Source organism: Mugil cephalus, chromosome 1 (genome assembly GCF_022458985.1).
Source record: "Mugil cephalus isolate CIBA_MC_2020 chromosome 1, CIBA_Mcephalus_1.1, whole genome shotgun sequence".
NCBI classification, from domain to species: domain Eukaryota; kingdom Metazoa; phylum Chordata; class Actinopteri; order Mugiliformes; family Mugilidae; genus Mugil; species Mugil cephalus.
Window position 1 is genome coordinate 47,508,679 of NC_061770.1, and position 18,753 is coordinate 47,527,431.

Here is an 18,753-nt window from a genome sequence, read left to right on the forward strand (position 1 = left end):
GTTTCACATTATATATTTACTTTATTTAGCTCTTTACCACAGGGGCTGCCTTGACACTCTCATGCATACATTTTTTATTCATCCACCTCAATCCCAAAGGTGTTAGCTTTGGAGATATATTGGTTTTGAGCTACTGAGTTTGTGTGTGTGTGAGAGAGAAGATGCTCTGACAGTGATCCTGTATACTAGCTGCAGACACTGATTGTATGAAGGGTTTGTAATGACTCACACAAGAATGGGACCCAGTTAGTGTTTTCTCCTCTCTTAACATGTTTTCCTTGACCTACAGAGAGATAAGTATCGACAGACCGAGTCGAATCTGAATGGATTTAATGCAGTCACTGCGGCCTGAGTAAACAGCATCGACGCGTTGACGATGCTCACAGCGTTTTAAACCTTGTCAGTGCTGCTGAGGATTCTTCCTTTCCTTTGTCCTGTGTTAGTGAATTCTCGGAAGAGTTGACTCTAATCATGGCCTGCTCCTAGGTAATTTGTTTCTGACCATACCCCTCCTAACCATACCCTTTGTTCAACAGAGGCGCGGTGGCTGAATCAAATGTAACCGAGTCAAAGGCCCACACTTTAGGAACGGAGGCGCATATAGGGCTTCTTCAGTTTTGGAAAATATATGGGCCCAAGCAACACTTTAATATGGATTTGTGGATTTACCAACTTCATATCTCTACAACAAAAGTACGGCCATGTATGTATGTAGCAACCAACAAATTCAGGAATATAACATGTACACTGTACATTACAGATTGTTATATTTGTCCTTCAGGTCCAGCACAAATTCACAGAAAGGCACATGTAACGTGCACTTTGTGTTGACACATAAATAAGACAAGAATTCTTCTTCTTCTTTTTTTTTTATGGCAATATGGTGTCAAAGAACCTAAGCACATAGAGTGTTGTCAGAGGCTGGTCTATCGGCAAAAACATCCACAAGGCACGAGTTCCAAGTGCATGAATTTATGAGTCACCATTCTGCACCATTGACCTTCACATAAGCAGACCAATCATGCCTTGCGCTATGGTTGTTCAGCAATCCTTCTGAAATAAAACTATGTGGTGTCAGAAATGGCCTACTTGGTACCACTTTCTTCTTTAACACATAGTCACAGCTTGTACAATAGAAACAAGTTGTAAATATATAAACATATAGTATGATTGTGGCATAAATCAAGGCCACAATCAATAGTCTGTTGACTAAAAATGGAGAAATTTCTATAAGATGCTGAAATAATTAAAACTGATTTTATAAAACAACAGAACAAGTCGTCCCTTGTCTCTGTAACTGTTTATAAATAGAGAGCTTCTCCTCCAACCACAGGGGGCGCTACAACAAAACAAGCCCTTCCTTCCTGTAGTTGAGGCCCATCTTTGCGGCTCCCTTCAGCTTGTACTCAAACGAAACACGGGGGGAGGAACTTTGACCGGACCTAGTTAGCGGCCAGCTAGCTGTCTTCTGTGTTATTTTCTTTATTTTTGGTGTGTTGTTGCATATGCAGAGAGATGTGGTTTATTTATTTGCTCAGCTGGCTCTCGCTGGTGATCCAAATATCTTTCGTTACTCTAGCAATAGGTAAGTGCATGCTAATTAACGCGCAAGTGCTAACGTACTGCTAGCTAAGATTTGCTTGCTAATGCTAGCGGACCGAGTCAGCAGATGAAGTTGCACAAACAAACAAACAAACAAATAGACGTTGATGGAGCTTTGGTTTAGAAACAATGGCAGTGTTATCACCGACCTAGACACCGAATAAACATTAAGCTTAGAGTACAAACACGTTTCGTAGCGTTAGAAATGACGTGTACTAGCTCAGCGAAGTTTTGGTAGCTGTGACCAGATTAGCCAGTTCTCCAGTAGAGACCGACACTGAAATAAAATGAGTAGAATAATGACAGCGGTACATATTTTCAGACCTTTATCATTGAATAAATGTGGGATAGATGAATGACTGGACTTTTTCCAAATTCTTCGTAGCTTTCACTTGACAAGGGAAACACCCTGCTAATGTTTGCTATTAGGTTACAAGCTAGCATTTAGCATCGTTCATCTCTCTCTTCAGCCGTGACTGGTTCATCGATGTAAAACTAATTCGTCATCGACAAATAATTAGGACATTTACTTTGAGAGGCAGGGGAAAAAACAACTTTACGGTGATGATTTAGCGCCACGCAGCCGTTTTTCCATTGAAAGAGCTGTCATGTAAGATGACGCCAACCTAACCTAATCTAAATCTAATTTCACAAACGTTACCTTGAATAAATTAATTTTTGTTCACATTAGAGAATACACATGTGGCTGCTTAATGTGATCAACCTGTATGCCACAAGCAGGACAAACAGGACTTTAGTTGGCTCAAAACTTTTGAAGGGTCCTCGGTGAGGAACAACCCTCTGTCCACGTTGACAATTCAGTACCTGTCCACGTTAACACCTGCAGATGTTGTCAGGTGTGGCAGTCACAGTCCGAGGCTCGGTGCTTTCTTTGTTTAACCTCCTAGATTAACAACATTTAAACATGGAGTATGACAGGGAATCGTGTAATTCGTGTACAGCAATAAAACTGTGAGATTAATCAATAAATAACCTGTTGGTTGTCAAGGTGTAAATGAAAACAAAACAACTTTTTTTGCAACTCATCATTTACAGCTGAAGGTTTGATTGGTGGTTGAATTGTTAATGACTTACTAATTATGAGCATTAGAGCAACGTGATTTATTTACTTTTGGAAAGAAGATTATCAACACCTAATCTTTCCTGCTATGAAAGGGTATCTATAGGACTGCTTCATTAAGATGCATTTTTTGTAACTAGTGTGAAGGTGTGTTATTTATTGGTCTTTCTTGGTTTCTTTACTGCTTGAATCTTCATTTTCGGGATGTACCAAGTATAGAAAATAATAAATATACGTTTGAATATCTGCTCAGATTCATGACATTTTGTTATTCTTTTATCATGTCATTATATACTTGAATTACTACAAGCAGATGTTAAAAACTAGTTTATATTATTCAGCGCCAATGCTCCTTCCTTTAGATTGTTTAAATTGTTTTTGCTATGATACCAAATTGAATCACATCATCCTGTGATATGAAGTTAGTCCAGCGTGTGTAGCCTCAGTCTGTAGAGCAGAAATATTTCCCCATAACTGGTTTCAAATAATACCAAGTAAAACAGTCCTGATAATAAACAGTTTCATCACAAGAAGAAAGAAATGGCGACAGAAATCAACACATTTTTGAACCTGTTCACATTGAGTTTCAGCAGCAATGTCTCTGATTTAATTGTCTTTCTTGTTTGCTCATCCAGCTGCAGGCCTGTACTACTTGGCTGAACTAATAGAAGAATACACAGTAGCCACCAGCCGAATAATAAAATACATGATACTGGTGAGTGAGAAGACAGAGACTGGTGTGATCATATGCTGCAGTGAAATACTTGGTTAACACCATCCAAATGTCAAACTGTTGTTTCTGTGAATGCGTCCAGTTCTCAACAGGTGTGCTGGCAGGCCTCTATGTTTTTGAAGGCTTTCCAATGCTGATGGTGGGAGTTGGCCTGTTCACAAACCTGGTGTATTTTGGTCTCCTGCAGACGTTCCCCTACATACTGCTGACCTCTCCAAACTTCATCCTCTCCTGTGGTAAATACGACAGAATCCATCTAACTTTGGATTATTTCTCTTTATTTGTTAATCCATGCATCTACAATCAGGATCGGTTTAAGTTAGTACAAGTACAAACGCTCTTTAGTGTTAATATGCAACAGAAACAACTTTTACATATATCTTTTCTGCTGCAGCGTTGGTGGTGGTGAACCATTACATGGCCTTCCAATACTTTGCACAAGAATATTATCCCTTCTCAGAGGTAATTTTTCTCAGATTTATACCATGTACAATTTTAGATGCAGTGTTTATTTTATGAAAAAAGATGGTCTCCCAAAGTGATATCTGCATTATTTTCAATTGCTCTTGTCTGGTCCTCAGGTGCTTGCATACTTCACCATCTGCTTGTGGGTGATTCCGTTTGCCTTTTTTGTGTCGCTGTCAGCAGGAGAAAATGTGCTTCCGTCTACCATGCAGCAAGGAGGTGAGATTTAAACGGGCTTTTCTTAAGATTCTTTGTAGTTTGTTGATGAGGCTTTAGTGGTAGTAAAGAGTTCAGAATAAGACCGGACGCAAAATCGTGAAGCATGTTTCCGGTGCACCAGCCCGGCTAGCTCAGTCGGTAGAGCATGAGACTCTTAATCTCAGGGTCGTGGGTTCGAGCCCCACGTTGGGCGTTCGTTTTCTTCCTTCTAGGTATTGCAATATGATCATTTGTGTTCAGCGTCTTCACCCCAGTAAATGGTATAATTAACTGCCCTTTTCCTTTTTTTAGATGATGTGGTGTCTAATTACTTCACTAAGGGCAAAAGAGGGAAGAGGTCTGGGATCCTTCTCGTGTTCTCTTTCCTGAAGGAGGCAGTGCTGCCCAGCAGACAGAAAATGTACTAAGGAGCTCGGCCCCAGGGTGCAGCCTCGGGGGTCGGGGGTATATGTGTGTGTATGTGTTGGAGGTCAAACTGAAGCAGGCCGGACTGTGGAAAATTGTTTCTGGACGGGACTCAAAATAAGCAGTGGCCAAAAGGGGAGAGAAGAGCACACACACACACAAATAAAAGTTCGGACCAATGAACAGAGCAGAGCTTCCTGCTGGACGAGCCAACGAGTTTACACAGGCCATGTTTGTCTGTCTTTCTGTCTGTCTGCCAACAACACCTACAGGAGACTTCTTTGTGAGACTCCTGTCTGTAGCGCAGTGCTTTCTAATATCATGTTGGACTCCATTTTTTAAGCTTTAGGATTAAAACATGTACGTTCGGGGTTTGAAATTAACAACCACTGGAAAACCTGTAAATTTTGACTCGGGCAGATAAATCATCTGTTTTCTTTCTTGAAATGACATCTCTTGTCATTTATGTGTTATAGGTGTCGCACTACATGTGTGTTAATACACAAAGTAGCATGAAAGACAGGTAGGGAGACAAAATACAACCAGTAATGGGCAAGGAAATTTAGAGAGGAATGAAATGACTTGAAATACTTTATGCACCGATCAGCCACAACATTAAGCCTACTGGAATAATACTATGTAAGTCTGTATGGACCCAGGTCTTATGAGGGTGTCCCTGTGATGTCTGGCAGTAAGACGTTCACTCAATCAATCTGGGAACCTGGCGGTTTAGACACCAGACCTTGAGCTAATTTATCTGTGTTTTTTTTAAACTGTTGCAAAGCAGTTTTTGTGGTGTTGTTGCTCTGGGGTGGAGGTGAATGGTCATAGTCACCCTTTTCTGACTCCAACAGATGTTGAAAACCTGCGTTCTCTTCCACATGTGTTCTCTCGAGGAAACATTTTGTTGTTTCAATGCAGTTTTCTGCTCAGTGTATACCGTTTTGCATATATTTTTTTTTTGTAGGCGGCACAGGTTTTGACTTGCGCTGGACCTAAAACAAATAACTCCAAAAGATCGAGCTTGACTGAAGCCTGATCTGATCATTTAAAAAATGTCTTGGTTTGCCCTGATCTCAGTTTCCCGATACACCCCAGTGTATAAGTATCATCCGCATGAAGGCAGAACAGTGTGTTGTAATGAGATGAACAATGTTGTTCACGTCATCAGTCCGAGGTTTTAATGTTGTGGCTGATCGCTGTAAGTTCGCCTGAGATTTGGTGTGAAATGGCCCTAGATAGGATGGTGTAAGAAATATGGAAAAGTCACCACACGAGTGTTGACTAAGAATAATTAAAATAAGAAACAACTGACATTAAAATTAGTAAGGAATCAATGGAGTCCTGTTCTGATTACCAGGCGATATGTGTAACTGTGTAACTATAAGTAACTTTATTTAACCCCTGTTCACCAATACAGCAGTGCAACAACTGCACTGCTGTATTGGTGAACAGGGGTTAAATAAAGTTACTTTGGAGGAATAACATTAAACCATTACGTTCAAGTGATGTCTCCTACCCTGGATTGGCGACATTTGGCCACAAAAACAAAGCTCATTAATCACTACCATTGTGGCCGCCTGTCTGTCTTTTTTTGGACTCTTTGTAAGAATTCATAGTGATAACAGACATTTTTGTACATTGACCCAAGAGTGAACCTCGCATCAAAGGAAAATGCAAAACACATCTCAAGATCTGAACCTTTTAAAGCTTACCTTTTCTGGGGGGGGCAAATGCTGCTCAAAGTGATTCTAATGAAACGTTACAAATGCTGACATTACTTTTACCAATTATCCTGATTTGTCATAGGGCAGGTACGAACACAGCTGTGTAATAAAAGAAGTGTTGAAATAACTGGGATTAAATAGTTCTTTTCACAGGTTTCAAGGAAATAAAGCAAAAATAAATAAATAAAGGTGCTGATCTGCGTTATTTACAGTTGAATCTGCTCAACGCATTCAGTCACTGTTACATTTTGTTTGCAGAATGATGGATTTTCCAACTGTGGTCACAGCCTGACCTCTACTCTGTCAAGAATGTGTGTGTGTGTGTGTGTCGGACCGTTGAGGTGAGTGGTGTTATGTTCTCCGAGACCCATGTGGCTTGGTCACAGAGGGTGAAGCAGGTTGATGCCTGTGTGGTGTGAAGTTCTTCATAAAGTAAAGGAAAAAGACAAAACCGTGCACACGCGTACGCACGTCTTCGGCTGACAGACGACAGCTCACAGTTCACACTCGCGCGCTGTTGACAAGCCCTCACCTGGATCCCCGTTCGGTTCCCTGGAGGGGGATCAGTGAAAGTGCAGGGACACATCTGTGACAGGTGACCCAGTTCACTGAGGTTTTCTCACCTTTCCCTCACCTCTCTGTTCGCCCTGCTTTTGTAGGTGCAGCTTCGGGAAGTGTGGCATTTATTTTAATTTTCTCACTCTGAACCGAGAACGCTGGATATATCTTGAAAGGAAATGTTTGATGTTATGTGATTAAGTCATTCATAGTTTGGGTTCTTTGTTTATTTTGATATCAGATTAAAGGTTAAATATCAAATTGGTAAATATTTTATAATATTAGAGTAGTTTTAATGCAATCTTCTTTTACATCTGTCCACCGATTCTAGGTCTAGCTGAAGCCTCTTAGGTACAGCCTCTGGAGCTCAGTAGTGTCCAGCTTCCAGCACCTCAGCCAGATGCATGGCCACCTCCGTCCAGGGGGATGTGCTTCGCCCCTGAGGGTGTCCTCGATGCTGGACCTCCACAATGTCCTTAGGCTCAAAGTGCTGAAGGGAGGCGATCCTGGAAGGGAAGGCTCTTGGGAATAGCGCCCGCTCGAGGACGTCCAGAGGCAGGTTGGGCGTGGGGCGAGCCGTGCCGTCCCACTTGGTGATATACTGTGTTTGCCGACCGCAACCGTCCTTCCACACGGTGACGGTGTCCCTGAGGTCCGGCGCTCTCGGGGGGGTTTCTGGCTGCAGACCCATGAACATTGTCCACGGCCTGGGGGTCGAGGCTGCAGATTGCTGCTTGGCGGAGGTTCTCCCGTCCCCTTGAGGGCGTCCTGGGCGGTGCTTGCTCAGGCCCCAGGTATGTTTCTGCTCTGGTAAGAGGCACTTGGTGTGGTACTGGCTTACCTGCACTCTGTGGGGGAAATCCTTCAGCAGGGGCAAGCCTTTCTTACTTGCCCATTCTGTCACCTTCACGTCGATTAGTGTCTGGTAAAGGAAATGTGAAGAAAGTGATCATGATATTTGGAGAATTTACAGTACATGAAAATGTACCGTGAATAACAAGAAAACTGACTAATTTACTCATTAATTTAGGCATCATCGCGCAAACTAACCTTTTTATTAAGATTATTCTGTTTGGCCATATCCACAAGATCACGGTACAAAGCTTGAACCATCATCCTCTGCTCCATTTCCTCCTTCTTCTCTGCTTGCCACATGCAGCTTTTCAGAAACCTGCACACATGCAGGAAAAGAATCAGTTTTAACCTTAACCGAAACTGCGTGACTCTGCTTCAGCTGCTTTAGTACCTGGCTATTTTCCTGCGGCACCAGATGCGGGCCAAATCCAGAGGCGTGTGTCCCATGCTGTCCTTCGCCAGCACATCCGCCCCGGCCTTCACAAGGACCTCTGCACACTCCAGGAGGTCCTCTGAGGCGGCCAGGTGCAGTGGGGTCTGCCCTGAATCTGTGGTGCTGGTTTAAAAAAAAAATTGCCTCTCAGCTTCATTATGATTATCTTCAGTGTCATTATCATTGTTTTTTTGGTATCGTCGCCATCGTCACTGTTGTTATCATAATCATCATTACAATCATCTCTTGCAGCAGCTATAAATGCACAGCATCATCTCGCTGTGGTTAAATTCTACTCCGGGCTTCTTTTAAAAAAAACAAAACAAAAAAACATTACTATAGTCATTTGAATTAGGTGCTTTCTTGGCCGAAAATAATTCTGCATTCTGCGTCTATTTGATGTAAACTAACTACAGGTGCCCAAACTGAAAACTTGTGCAGAAGAATATTTTTTTTTTTACAAACAATGACCCATACGCGTTGACGTCGGCTCCGCGCTCAAGCAGGTACTTCAGGCAGGCGGAGGTGTTGGGGGAGCTCTGGGAGGACAGCACCATGTGAATGGGTCGGTGACCCAGGGAGTCGCTGCTGTTTATCCACTCTAACCTGGACTCCAGCAGGCGCACAACTGTAGTCATCTCGCCGTACAAGCAGGCCCCATGGAGCTCTGGTAAACCCTGGAGGACAAGGTGTACTCTAAACACTGTCTTATATTTATACATTTAAACACGATTAACAACATAAATAATGACTGCATTCCATTAAGACGTTCCAGTTTCAGGGTCCTGCTAGTATGGATGGTCGGTTACTTTTCGTTAATAACTCATTCTTGTGCCTCACCCTGGTCGATTATGTGCAGAGAAGTGATCAAAACATGAAGCATTTACTGTGGACAACCAATTAGATCTGGTGATTTTAACACAGCGCTGAAGGTGTGCTATGTGGGATATGATCTATAAATTACGTTGTTTCATAAATAATAGATTTATGAAAAGGTGAAACTGCATTTGCCTACTGCCGCTTATGTTGTGTGATTGAAAAAAAGGGGTTAGCCAGGCAACCCAGCCTGTGACAGAGAGCTAAACAACCATTCACACTCACATTAATCACAGATTAACCTTGCACCTTGAAAAAAAAAAAAAAAACATGCAGCACAAAGAAAACGTACAAATGTGCCAGCTGGCCTCTTGCTGAAGTGTAATACCCCACATTAATTACCACATACTAATGAGATGCATGTTAGGTTTATTAATGATTCTAAATAAGTGTAGGTGTGGATAGGAGTGAATGGTTGTTTGTGTCTTTGTGTTTACCCTGTGTTAGACTGTCGACCTCTCACACAATCATAACCAGGTGTGACCCTCTCCATAATGGACAAATAAAACAACATGTAGGCATGTGGTGTACCTCATAATAATTAAAGGACTTACTTGGTACTGCCACCCCGGTATTTTCAATTATTTTGCCAGGATGTGCAAAAGCAAAATGTTGGTAGCTTACTCCCTTTTTGCAGTTTTTACCTTTTACTTTGCTTACTTTTATAAATAAATAGACAACTTGACTTTCAGTAAACCTATCATCATCCTGCTTTAGCATACAGGTTTAAGATTTAACACTTAGTGACTACTGTTATACTTCGTCCCTATATATTTACTCTTAGTCCGAAATTGACTATATATTGTTTTTACATGGCATACAACGTACTGTGACGGTGACATGCCCACCTGTCTGCTCCTCTGGTTCTCACTGACAACCGACTTCTCTTGCCTCCCTCGAGTAACAGCTGGGAACATCTGCCCGCCCGACGGAGCTCTGTGGGACAGTTTCCTGACAAAAGAAACAACGCGTTTGGAAATACTACGCACACGCGAGAGGTTTAAGCCAAAATTGTCTTGAGTTTGTCAAACCATTTCTACTGCAAACGATTAATAAACAACCAGGCCAAGTTAGTCACGACAGGCTGGTAGTTGCCTAAAGTTCAGTAACACGCTATCGTTCGACTACTATGCAGTGTGAGTTTAAATATTTGTTACTTTATGCAGAGAAATAAATAAGCGTTAAATTAATATTATAGTTATTTACCTATTTTTACATCGCCCTCGTCTTCGTTTTCCGGTTTTGTTGACAGGTTCCATGGTTGCCATGGAAATGGGGCAACCGGGAAACGAACCCTGCTTTACGACAATCATACAGTCACTGACGACAAGGCGGTGACGAGGGAGCGGTCACCCTCATAGGTCAGCACTTTACTGCCCGTTACTAGCGATTAAATGATTTGTTTTAACCATTTTATTTACGGGCGGGCTGTTTAATCTACCATCATCTATCATATTTATTAACCTGCTAATTTGGTTGTTATTAGTTTTCAAATACATTAAACAAATGTAAATGAATGGTTTTCCCATCTGAAATGTAGTCAAAAATAGTATAAAATAGAAACTTACTCAAAATTGCTTTCAAGAACAAAACTTGACTTGATGCACTTCGTTACTCCGTCTACTCAGTCAATTAAAAATCCTAAAGTAATGCTGAAGTCCCAGTTTCTGCAGGCCATTTTCTGATAATATTCACAGTTGATCTTAGATTATTTGAAAAATTCGGACTTCCTTCTTGTTGAAAAGAGTCTACTTTCAATTCGTAAACACAAGGAGGAACGGATCCAGAAGCCAGTGAACTTTCCTTCTACCTCACACAAAATGAAAACCCATGTCCTCGTGCAGAGTGTGTAACAGCACGTGTTAGCTCTGAGTCCACATAATAGCTTGCACTGCACAGAAGCAGATGAGTGGCTGCAGACACGGTAGAAAACCGTACTTCCACCCTCATGCAGAGTCCACATCTCTCTGCATATACGTTCTCTGACGGGCTCATATCGACAGTGCATTACGAATGCCCACCCGTACTTGGCCTTAGCAAAGCAGATCAATCCTGCCAATGCTGTGGAGGCCTCGCAGGGCCCATTTGTTTAACCACAATCTGGTTCTGCCGCTACATGTGCGCCCAGTATGAATTGGAACAGTTATATTCTCCATGTCTCTGTGGGGCTTAGGGGTCGATGCGGCAGGCCTCCCTGATCACAGCTATTGACCATTTGACCCCCAACTGAACTGTATGTGATTGACTGCACTTCAGTCAACACTGTGGAGCGCAATGTGTGTCATGACACTGGCCTGCGAGTTTACATTGGTCCAGGATCCATCATGTGTCCCGGCAAATGTGCTACTATCAAAACCACTTATTGTCACTCCCTTGAAGTGTCTCAAAACAGTATTTTTTTTTTTTTGATTTAGTTCTTTGATATGTGACTTCCTCTTGTTTTGTTCTCTGTCTGTTAGAGCGATCGGTGTCCAGTGGAGGGTCAAGGACGGGCCATGAACTCCTGGCGTCCTGCTACAAGCTGCTATTCCCCTGAGCTCTTGAATTTGTCACAACACATCCTCTCAGCTACTTTGGTGACGCAGGCATGGGTGCAGGAATAGTGAGTACATGTGAACCTTGTGTGTGTGTGTGTGTGTGTTAATGTGTATACAGTCTTTGCATGTGCAGGCAAGTGAATGCTATCTCTTAATAATAAGCGAGCTGAACGGCCCTGGTGTGCCCTCAGTGACTTCCTTTGACCTCAGTCACAATTTCATGAAGGTTGCGCATGGCCTTTGGTGTAGAGCTCTTTCGTGTTTAACTTTCAGCACAAGTCCCTGGACAGCGACCCCCGCCGTGACCTCTTCCTTCTGACAGTTGAGGGTACATGTGCGTTTGTTTCCCCGTGTACTGTCAAATTTGCTCTGTACATGAGTGTATGCACCCTAAAAGCCCCCAAATCTTAAAAGCTTTCTGACGTATGATGAACAGAAGATTAATTTGCAAGAAATTCAGATCCGAGCTGTGAGGGGTTTACTCTAAGTTCATGGTGCCTCCTGACGTTCTCTGTTCTGTTCCCAAATCCCCATTACATTAAAAACAAAAAAAAAGTACAGTGAATCTTGTGTATCTACGTGCAGCCGGCGTGCATGCACGCATTAGCTACAGCTCGTCCAGTTGGTGCGGAGCAGATCAGGGCTGTCTAAACCTGCTTAGGGTGAGGATGACAATGAGATCATATCCTAGTAGCAGGCTCTCCTATTGGTGCATAACATCAGCCCCCCCACACGCCATCTGTTTTTATTGGTGGCACAATATCCTGCTTGGCTAATGGTGCCTGACCAATTGGCTGCAACTCACTGCCTTAAACTCCTGTTCTGATGCTATCAAGATATAGCGATTTTATTACAAATGATAGCACCATTGTTATATATATATATACATCTTAAAAAGACAAACATTTTCTTATCCAGCTGACTTTTAGAAACTGACTTTGTGATTGGGAAACAGGGAGGTGTGACAGGGATAAGGAGTTAAGAGGGAATAAAGCAAGAAAAAAAGAAAATGCAGAAGAAGATGAAGATGAAGAGCAGATCCTACAGCAAGCACACCCTCGATGTTCCTTCATATTTGATGATCCACCTTACAAGGACCCTGTGCCCAAGGGGCTGCTGAACTCTACTCGTGTAAGTGCGCTGATGCCCTCACTTTCCTCTCCTCTTCTCTCCTTTCCTGTCCTTACCCCGCTCCTCGTCCGCCCGCATCCTACTCCATCCTTTAGCTCCTCCTCCTCCTCCTCTCACCCTCCCTCATTTCCTTCTTCTCTCTCCCTCATGCTCAGCGAGGCGGCAGCGCGCTAATGCACCGTGGCACATTCTGCAGCTTCGAGTCACAATGCAACCAGGCTTTGCGCAGTGACCGCACAGCGACCTCCCTCAGCATCGCCACACGCAGGCGCTGTGCTGCACGAGGGCCTGTTTAGGGAGAGGAAAGAGGGTGTGGGTGGAGAGGAGAGCTGAGGAGAGGAGAGGAGGGGAGGCAGGGTTATCTGCCATTCACAGGTATCAGATCAAATGACAGTGAGATAAATAAACTGCGAGCAGAAAGGCTGAAGCACCCTCAGACCCTCATCTAGATGACATATTTGTGCCACGTGTGACTTATCGCGGCATCAAACGCTTGCATGTGCAGTTGTTGCACAACTGGAGCATGCGAAAGACGAACGCTTCTGTGACCACGTTATTCTCCAAGTCGTGTGTGGTTTCAGATCCGGCACAAAGCTGCGAATACTTTGCAGCTGCTGGCGGTCACTCAGAAGGACTGCACTAGACGTGTAGATTCCATCAGCCGTTAGTCAAAGTCCACAATGCGAAGACGAGGAGGAAGGAAAGAAATTAACTTGACTGTTAACTGGCTACATGAGTTTTGTGTGTATTTATATATATATATATATACTTACGTCTTTCCCCTTTTCAGGATGCGCTCTTTCATCCCTGAGGTTCAAAGAGACGTCCTGCCATCACACCTTCCCATGATCCTGAGCTTTTTTTTCCACATCCCTTGCACATGTTCCTCTCAAACCTCACAGCTCAGCAGAAATGACCAGAGGGAAGGAGAGAGAGATAAAAGGAGTGTGATAGTGAGAAAAGGAGAGGAGAGGCCTTAGAGGTCAATCTTACGAAGGTAGAGGGAAGGAAGAACGACAGTGCATCAGGGTGATAGCAAAGCTCGAGCTAGCTCATGGCGGACCTGTCCCGTTTTATTTATTGGCTACTCGTGATTATTCTCATGAAGGCGGCACATCTCTCCTCTGTCAAACCTGAGGGGGATTCTGTCCATCTGGTGGATGTCACATCTTCCGAGCCGGCCTGCCATAGGCTCCACTTCGGATAGCGTTTAACTCTGCTCTGTTACATTTCATCCACTAATCTTTAACAGTTGTCAGAATAAAACAGATGCTGAGAATCAAACGCGGTGCAATTAATCTGATTACGAGCGGAAAGCTAGTTTAGTGCTACTGAGATTGTTTGCAGACCGGAATCCTAAAAGAATGTGATTTGAAATTGATTACAGGTGTTTTGTTACACTCGGCAAAACTAAGAGTCGAATCATGAATTAGCAGCTAGCTGAGTTTGTTCAAATATGCCGTCTTATTTCAGGGAAATTTAAAATCAGTAAGTTATCATGTAATATGGACCTTTGAAGTAACATGAATCAACAGCGTAAGGCTAGCAGGCTAAGGGTCAGATGTCATATAGATGCCTAAATTTTCTCCTTGCACAAAATTTCGTCACATGAAGAAAAACAAAACAAGGCCTTGGTCGAACCACCCTGCTCCTTTTGAATTTCAGTCTGGATCAATAACGTATTATCTTTTCTTCTCATTGTGTGTGCCACAACATTGTTGGCAAACTTAGTTGTTAGTCAACTTTTTTGTATACTGTGTCAGCCAACTAATCTCACCTCTACGGTGTCGCGATTGAGGTGACGGCCAATGGGAGGGACTGATGCACACAAACATTCAGTATAGAGAAACACCCTACGTGACTTACCACCAAATTCACCATGCCATAAAATAGTCATAGAGCATCAGGTGAACCTAGATGCAAGTCGCAGCCGTACACTAGTAATTCTTTATATGTTCTGTATGTTTCCGTTTTAAAAGAACGGGGTTGGACACACACAAGAGAGTTACCTAGGTAACCAGAGGCCGGAGCATCAACCAACTGTCAGCTACAAAGCGATGGGTGACAAAAAAAATCACTTTATATGTTAATGTGACTTAGACTGACTAATCTAAGAGTAAAACTGATCCACTAAATACAATTATTTGCTATTTGTGATACCACAAAGGGCTTCAAAGCCTTCAATAAAAATAGCTTCACAGTTTTGGTCACATGAGAAACTGGCTCAGCAGCTGCGTGAACACACTCTGATTGTGTGCAAAGCTGCGAAGATCCACCGCTCAGCAACACCATTAACAAGGTCAAATTTACATGTACTTCATCCGGTCCTTATCTGTTAGGAGACTGCACTTTAGGGGCAGAGGCAGCGAATGCTGCGTCTGCACATGAACATAAAGCTCTGAGACACTCACACACCGTGACATTTGTCAGCGTGAACACTGCATGTGCGTGCTATTGTGTGTGTATATGTATATTGTACAGTATATGAGTGTGTGTTTGACTGCTTTCCCCCACGAGCATGCGTGTTGCCTCTGACACTGGGACCCTTCCTAATATGATAGTCTCTCCTCGTCTATCCAGGTCACAGAGCATTCTCTCGTCCCGGTTCATCAGCAGGGCAGCGCTCCACAAAACTCATTGTTCTTCTGACATGCATCCCAATTACATCCCCAAAATGTTTTACTGGTAGAAATACCATAAAGTAGAAATACAAATGCCAGAGGGATGGGGATGCCACAACAGCTTCGAGACAGATAGCTGCTTTACAATGCGTACACACATGGCTTAAATAAACATGACATGACAGGAAGTGGAAAACACGCGCACAGGCCTGCGCGTGATGCAAATGGTGTTTTTAGCCAGAGGTTTTTTTTTCTATTTATCAATCAAAATGGTTGTACTTTGCTCATTTATTTTCGGAGCCACGGGGCTGGAATTATGCCAAAACAAACACAACGAGGCTTGAGGAGGATGAATGGAGATTTGTCTGCACAGGGAGATAACTGATAGGATGATCTGTACAGCTCCGATTACCTAATTACGACCGCAAATAATGAAGTGGTGTGGCAGTTAGTACATTGCAAAAAACGTTGAATCCCATTTGGACCAATAAAACTTGAAGTACGTACATAGCCCGTGTACGGCATGTTGATCGCTGTTATTCACGCTCGATACGCTGCATGTTGATAGGCTGCAGAGCTCAGAGCTATTTACAGTTACATAGGCCTGTTTTTTTCATAAAAATGTGAATAGAGAAACGCCTTACTCAACTAAATTCTTCATTTGTTTATAAGATAAAATGACATAAGTAGATTTATGTGCAGAGTATATATTTAAAAAAACACTTTGTGGAAGTTATTTATGTTGTCGAAACGTCTTCCATAAAAGGTTGGGCTTTCAGGGAGAACGCAGACTTGGTTTTAGCTTGACAGTGAGCATTTCTGACATTATCAGGTTCGTTACGAAATAGGTTCATAAGTTCAAGAGGTTGGAGAGGGATTCCCCTTTGAGCAGATGTTAAAATCAGCAGTGCTGAGGCTCAGAGACTGCGGAGTTTAAGGACAGCGCGGATGCAAAGTTCAAACAAAGTTCTTCCATTTGAAAGAGACAAAAAAAGGGAAATTCAAATTTTCAGTCCAATATTCCTCTGCTGGGCATGAAAAGGAAGACGCGAGTGCTCGGCTTGAACCAATTTGCTGCGGTTCATGATTGCTGATCACCAGAAACTTTTTAGATGGCGCATGCAGAACATTTCTGTAATCACAGCAGTTTGCCTGTGTGACGCCAGCCAGTGCGTTTACATGCACATGCATAATCGAGCTATGCTCCAAATGCGAAATTCTGAATTCGATCCTTGTCCCAGTTTACATACAACAGAGAAAATCAAATAACTGAGGCAACATGTCCTCCTCCTCCACACTAGGTGGCGATATGTGTCTTTTCAGCAGGTTAATATGGCACCTTTTCTGGTTGACCTATTACGTCATATAATAAACAAGAATCGTTCATTTCAAACAACTACATAATGGATAATAGTACAGGTTTTTAATTTCGTACATAATGTGCGCACAGATCCAGGTAAGATGTGTGCTATCCCTCAGGTGGTTCTTCGACAGGTGCAGGGACCAGATCTGCTCGGCTGAGTATCCAACATCCAGCACTTCTAGATGACGTCAGCTATATGTTCGCCGCGTTTGTTCGGCTCAGTTCGGCTCGGACTGCGAGATCGTTTCATGGTTAGACAACACGAGTTTAATTTATTTTTAACAATATGTCTGGAAAGTAAGTTGCTCTGCCTCAATAACAACCGCTAACTGCTAACTTCTCTTCCGCTTCTTCCTGTTGTCCATCCAATTATAAGATGTGACGTCAACATACCCTACGTTGTGACGTCTTCTGGAAGTGCCAGGTACTCAGCCGAGCAGATCTGGCCGGCTGGCTTTCTTGAATGTTTTTGTTCCGGGGTCATACGCCAATGCAGACTTTGTGGAGCATGCACCCATGAGTTGTCCAGTTCTCCAATTAAGGCGTATATATGCCAGAGGAAATTGATTTCCAATTGCGTTATCTGGATGTCTTAAGCGGATAAGGAGAACTCCAATATTAGTCTGAGTGACGCATTTACACGCACTTAAGTTGTCCAGTTAAAGTCGGATTAAGGCAATAATCCATGTAAACGGACTGACTGTTGCCAAATAGCCGCATGAATGTGAAAAGTTCTAGCTGTCAGGTTTTGTGCAGTTATGATGCAACTCCTTTTCTGAAATTTTATTGATTTGAGAGCTTCAAGTAAAAGTACTGACTCAGATAAAGAGATAAGCTGTAACCTTCCTACAGTAGGTAGTAGAACAACCAGTCTAAGTTGTTAACTCTGTACTGAGAGTGTGTTGGCATTGTGTGTGTGATCCTCACCTCCCCTGGCATCCCCCGTAGCGCCAACACCGAGATCTGCCACCCTTCCTGCCCGGCTCCTCTTACTGGGGGTCCCGATGTCGGCGGGGTGCAGAGCGGTGGACTCTGATGCCATGTGGCATGTTTGGGCTCTCTCAGCCTTTTTAGCCACGTTTGCAGGCAGACACCTACTGTGCCGCGTGCATTATAGCTCACGTATGTGTGAGTCTTTGTATCTGTGACCACGGCGAACGTGTTTTTAACACGTCCACACATGCTCCGCGGGTTTCTTTCATGTATGTTGCCGTCAGTCGTAACGTGCGGCGTTTGGACATATGGCTCAGATGCTCTGTCAGATGTACTCTTGATCACAGGCCACGTGAACGTGTGCGTATCACGTTCTGTGAGCTATATGATCTTATTTAATTCGTGAATGTGCGCATGCAATGCATCTGTCTGTGTTCGCCGAGACTCGATGGTCGAGGTGTGTGTAATGCCCCCCGGGAAGAAGACGTGACCCATAAAACTCGCGAGCATGCTCACTGTAGCCTCTCGGAGTCAGGTGAGGGTATCTCCAGATGCTTGACCTTGGGTCAACTTAGCAATTGTGCTGGAAGCGTGAAAAGAAGTCTGGGCATGAGAAATCAGGTTAGTAAGTCGCACCTCGGACCAGAGTCTAGCCCCTTGTGTTCTCAGGTGTCTTCTCACCTCAGATAATACTAATGTGCGGGGAAGAGAGGAGGTTTGAAAGGATCCTGAGAGGACAAAGAGGCGGTGTTAAAGGGCTACAATGTTCTCACGCTTTTCTCTCGTCTCAAACACCAGTGGGTCGGAGTTTTGAAAGCACTGCAGAATTCCCCCGGAGACATGATGATGCACGATGTACAGTTGTACATGTACTGAACAGCATGCGAGCGAAACAGAGACACACATGTTCAGAGTTGTTCAAGGTCACAGTGTGAGTCACGGGGAGCTGCTCTGGAAAAGGAAAAAAAAGAAAAAAGGCTTATTTTGTTGATAATGCTGCTGTTTAGTTGTTGGTTCGGGCTCAGCCTCCGGTTCGCATGTTTAATTCATCTAAAAGTGACTCACTGACTTACAAGATGTAATGGATGTAAGTGCTGAAAAAGCGAGTGAGTTACTTTCCTTTTAGTGCTCCGCTCTGGTTTTTGAAGTTTCTAGTTTGCTGCAACTTTCATGGCTGTGGTCAGGGATGCGGCAGGACGGGAAGTTTAACCACT

At 43.3% G+C, this 18,753-nt stretch overlaps 2 protein-coding genes and 1 non-coding gene across 3 annotated transcripts; 2 read left to right on the forward strand and 1 right to left on the reverse strand.

Moving 5' to 3' along the window:
- The first annotated feature begins 1,394 nt into the window (after nt 1-1,394).
- tex261 (testis expressed 261) lies at nt 1,395-4,952 on the forward strand. The gene is made up of 6 exons (XM_047608102.1): nt 1,395-1,585; nt 3,319-3,398; nt 3,499-3,652; nt 3,811-3,878; nt 3,998-4,100; nt 4,392-4,952. The coding sequence occupies exons 1-6, from the start codon at nt 1,516-1,518 to the stop codon at nt 4,505-4,507; spliced, it is 591 nt and encodes a 196-aa protein (XP_047464058.1). The 5' UTR covers nt 1,395-1,515; the 3' UTR covers nt 4,508-4,952.
- Nucleotides 4,221-4,293, forward strand: trnak-cuu. The gene has a single exon. It is a non-coding gene; the product is annotated as a tRNA-Lys (tRNA).
- Nucleotides 4,953-5,276: 324 nt separating the features above from the next.
- Nucleotides 5,277-17,648, reverse strand: ankrd53 (ankyrin repeat domain 53). The gene is made up of 8 exons (XM_047592421.1): nt 17,534-17,648; nt 12,802-12,910; nt 10,161-10,274; nt 9,803-9,905; nt 8,556-8,755; nt 8,037-8,201; nt 7,841-7,961; nt 5,277-7,712 (listed from the first exon to the last, which is right to left on the reverse strand). Exons 1-8 carry the CDS (start codon nt 17,646-17,648, stop codon nt 7,158-7,160), a joined length of 1,482 nt encoding a protein of 493 aa, XP_047448377.1. The 3' UTR covers nt 5,277-7,157.
- Between the last annotated feature and the right edge of the window lie 1,105 nt (nt 17,649-18,753).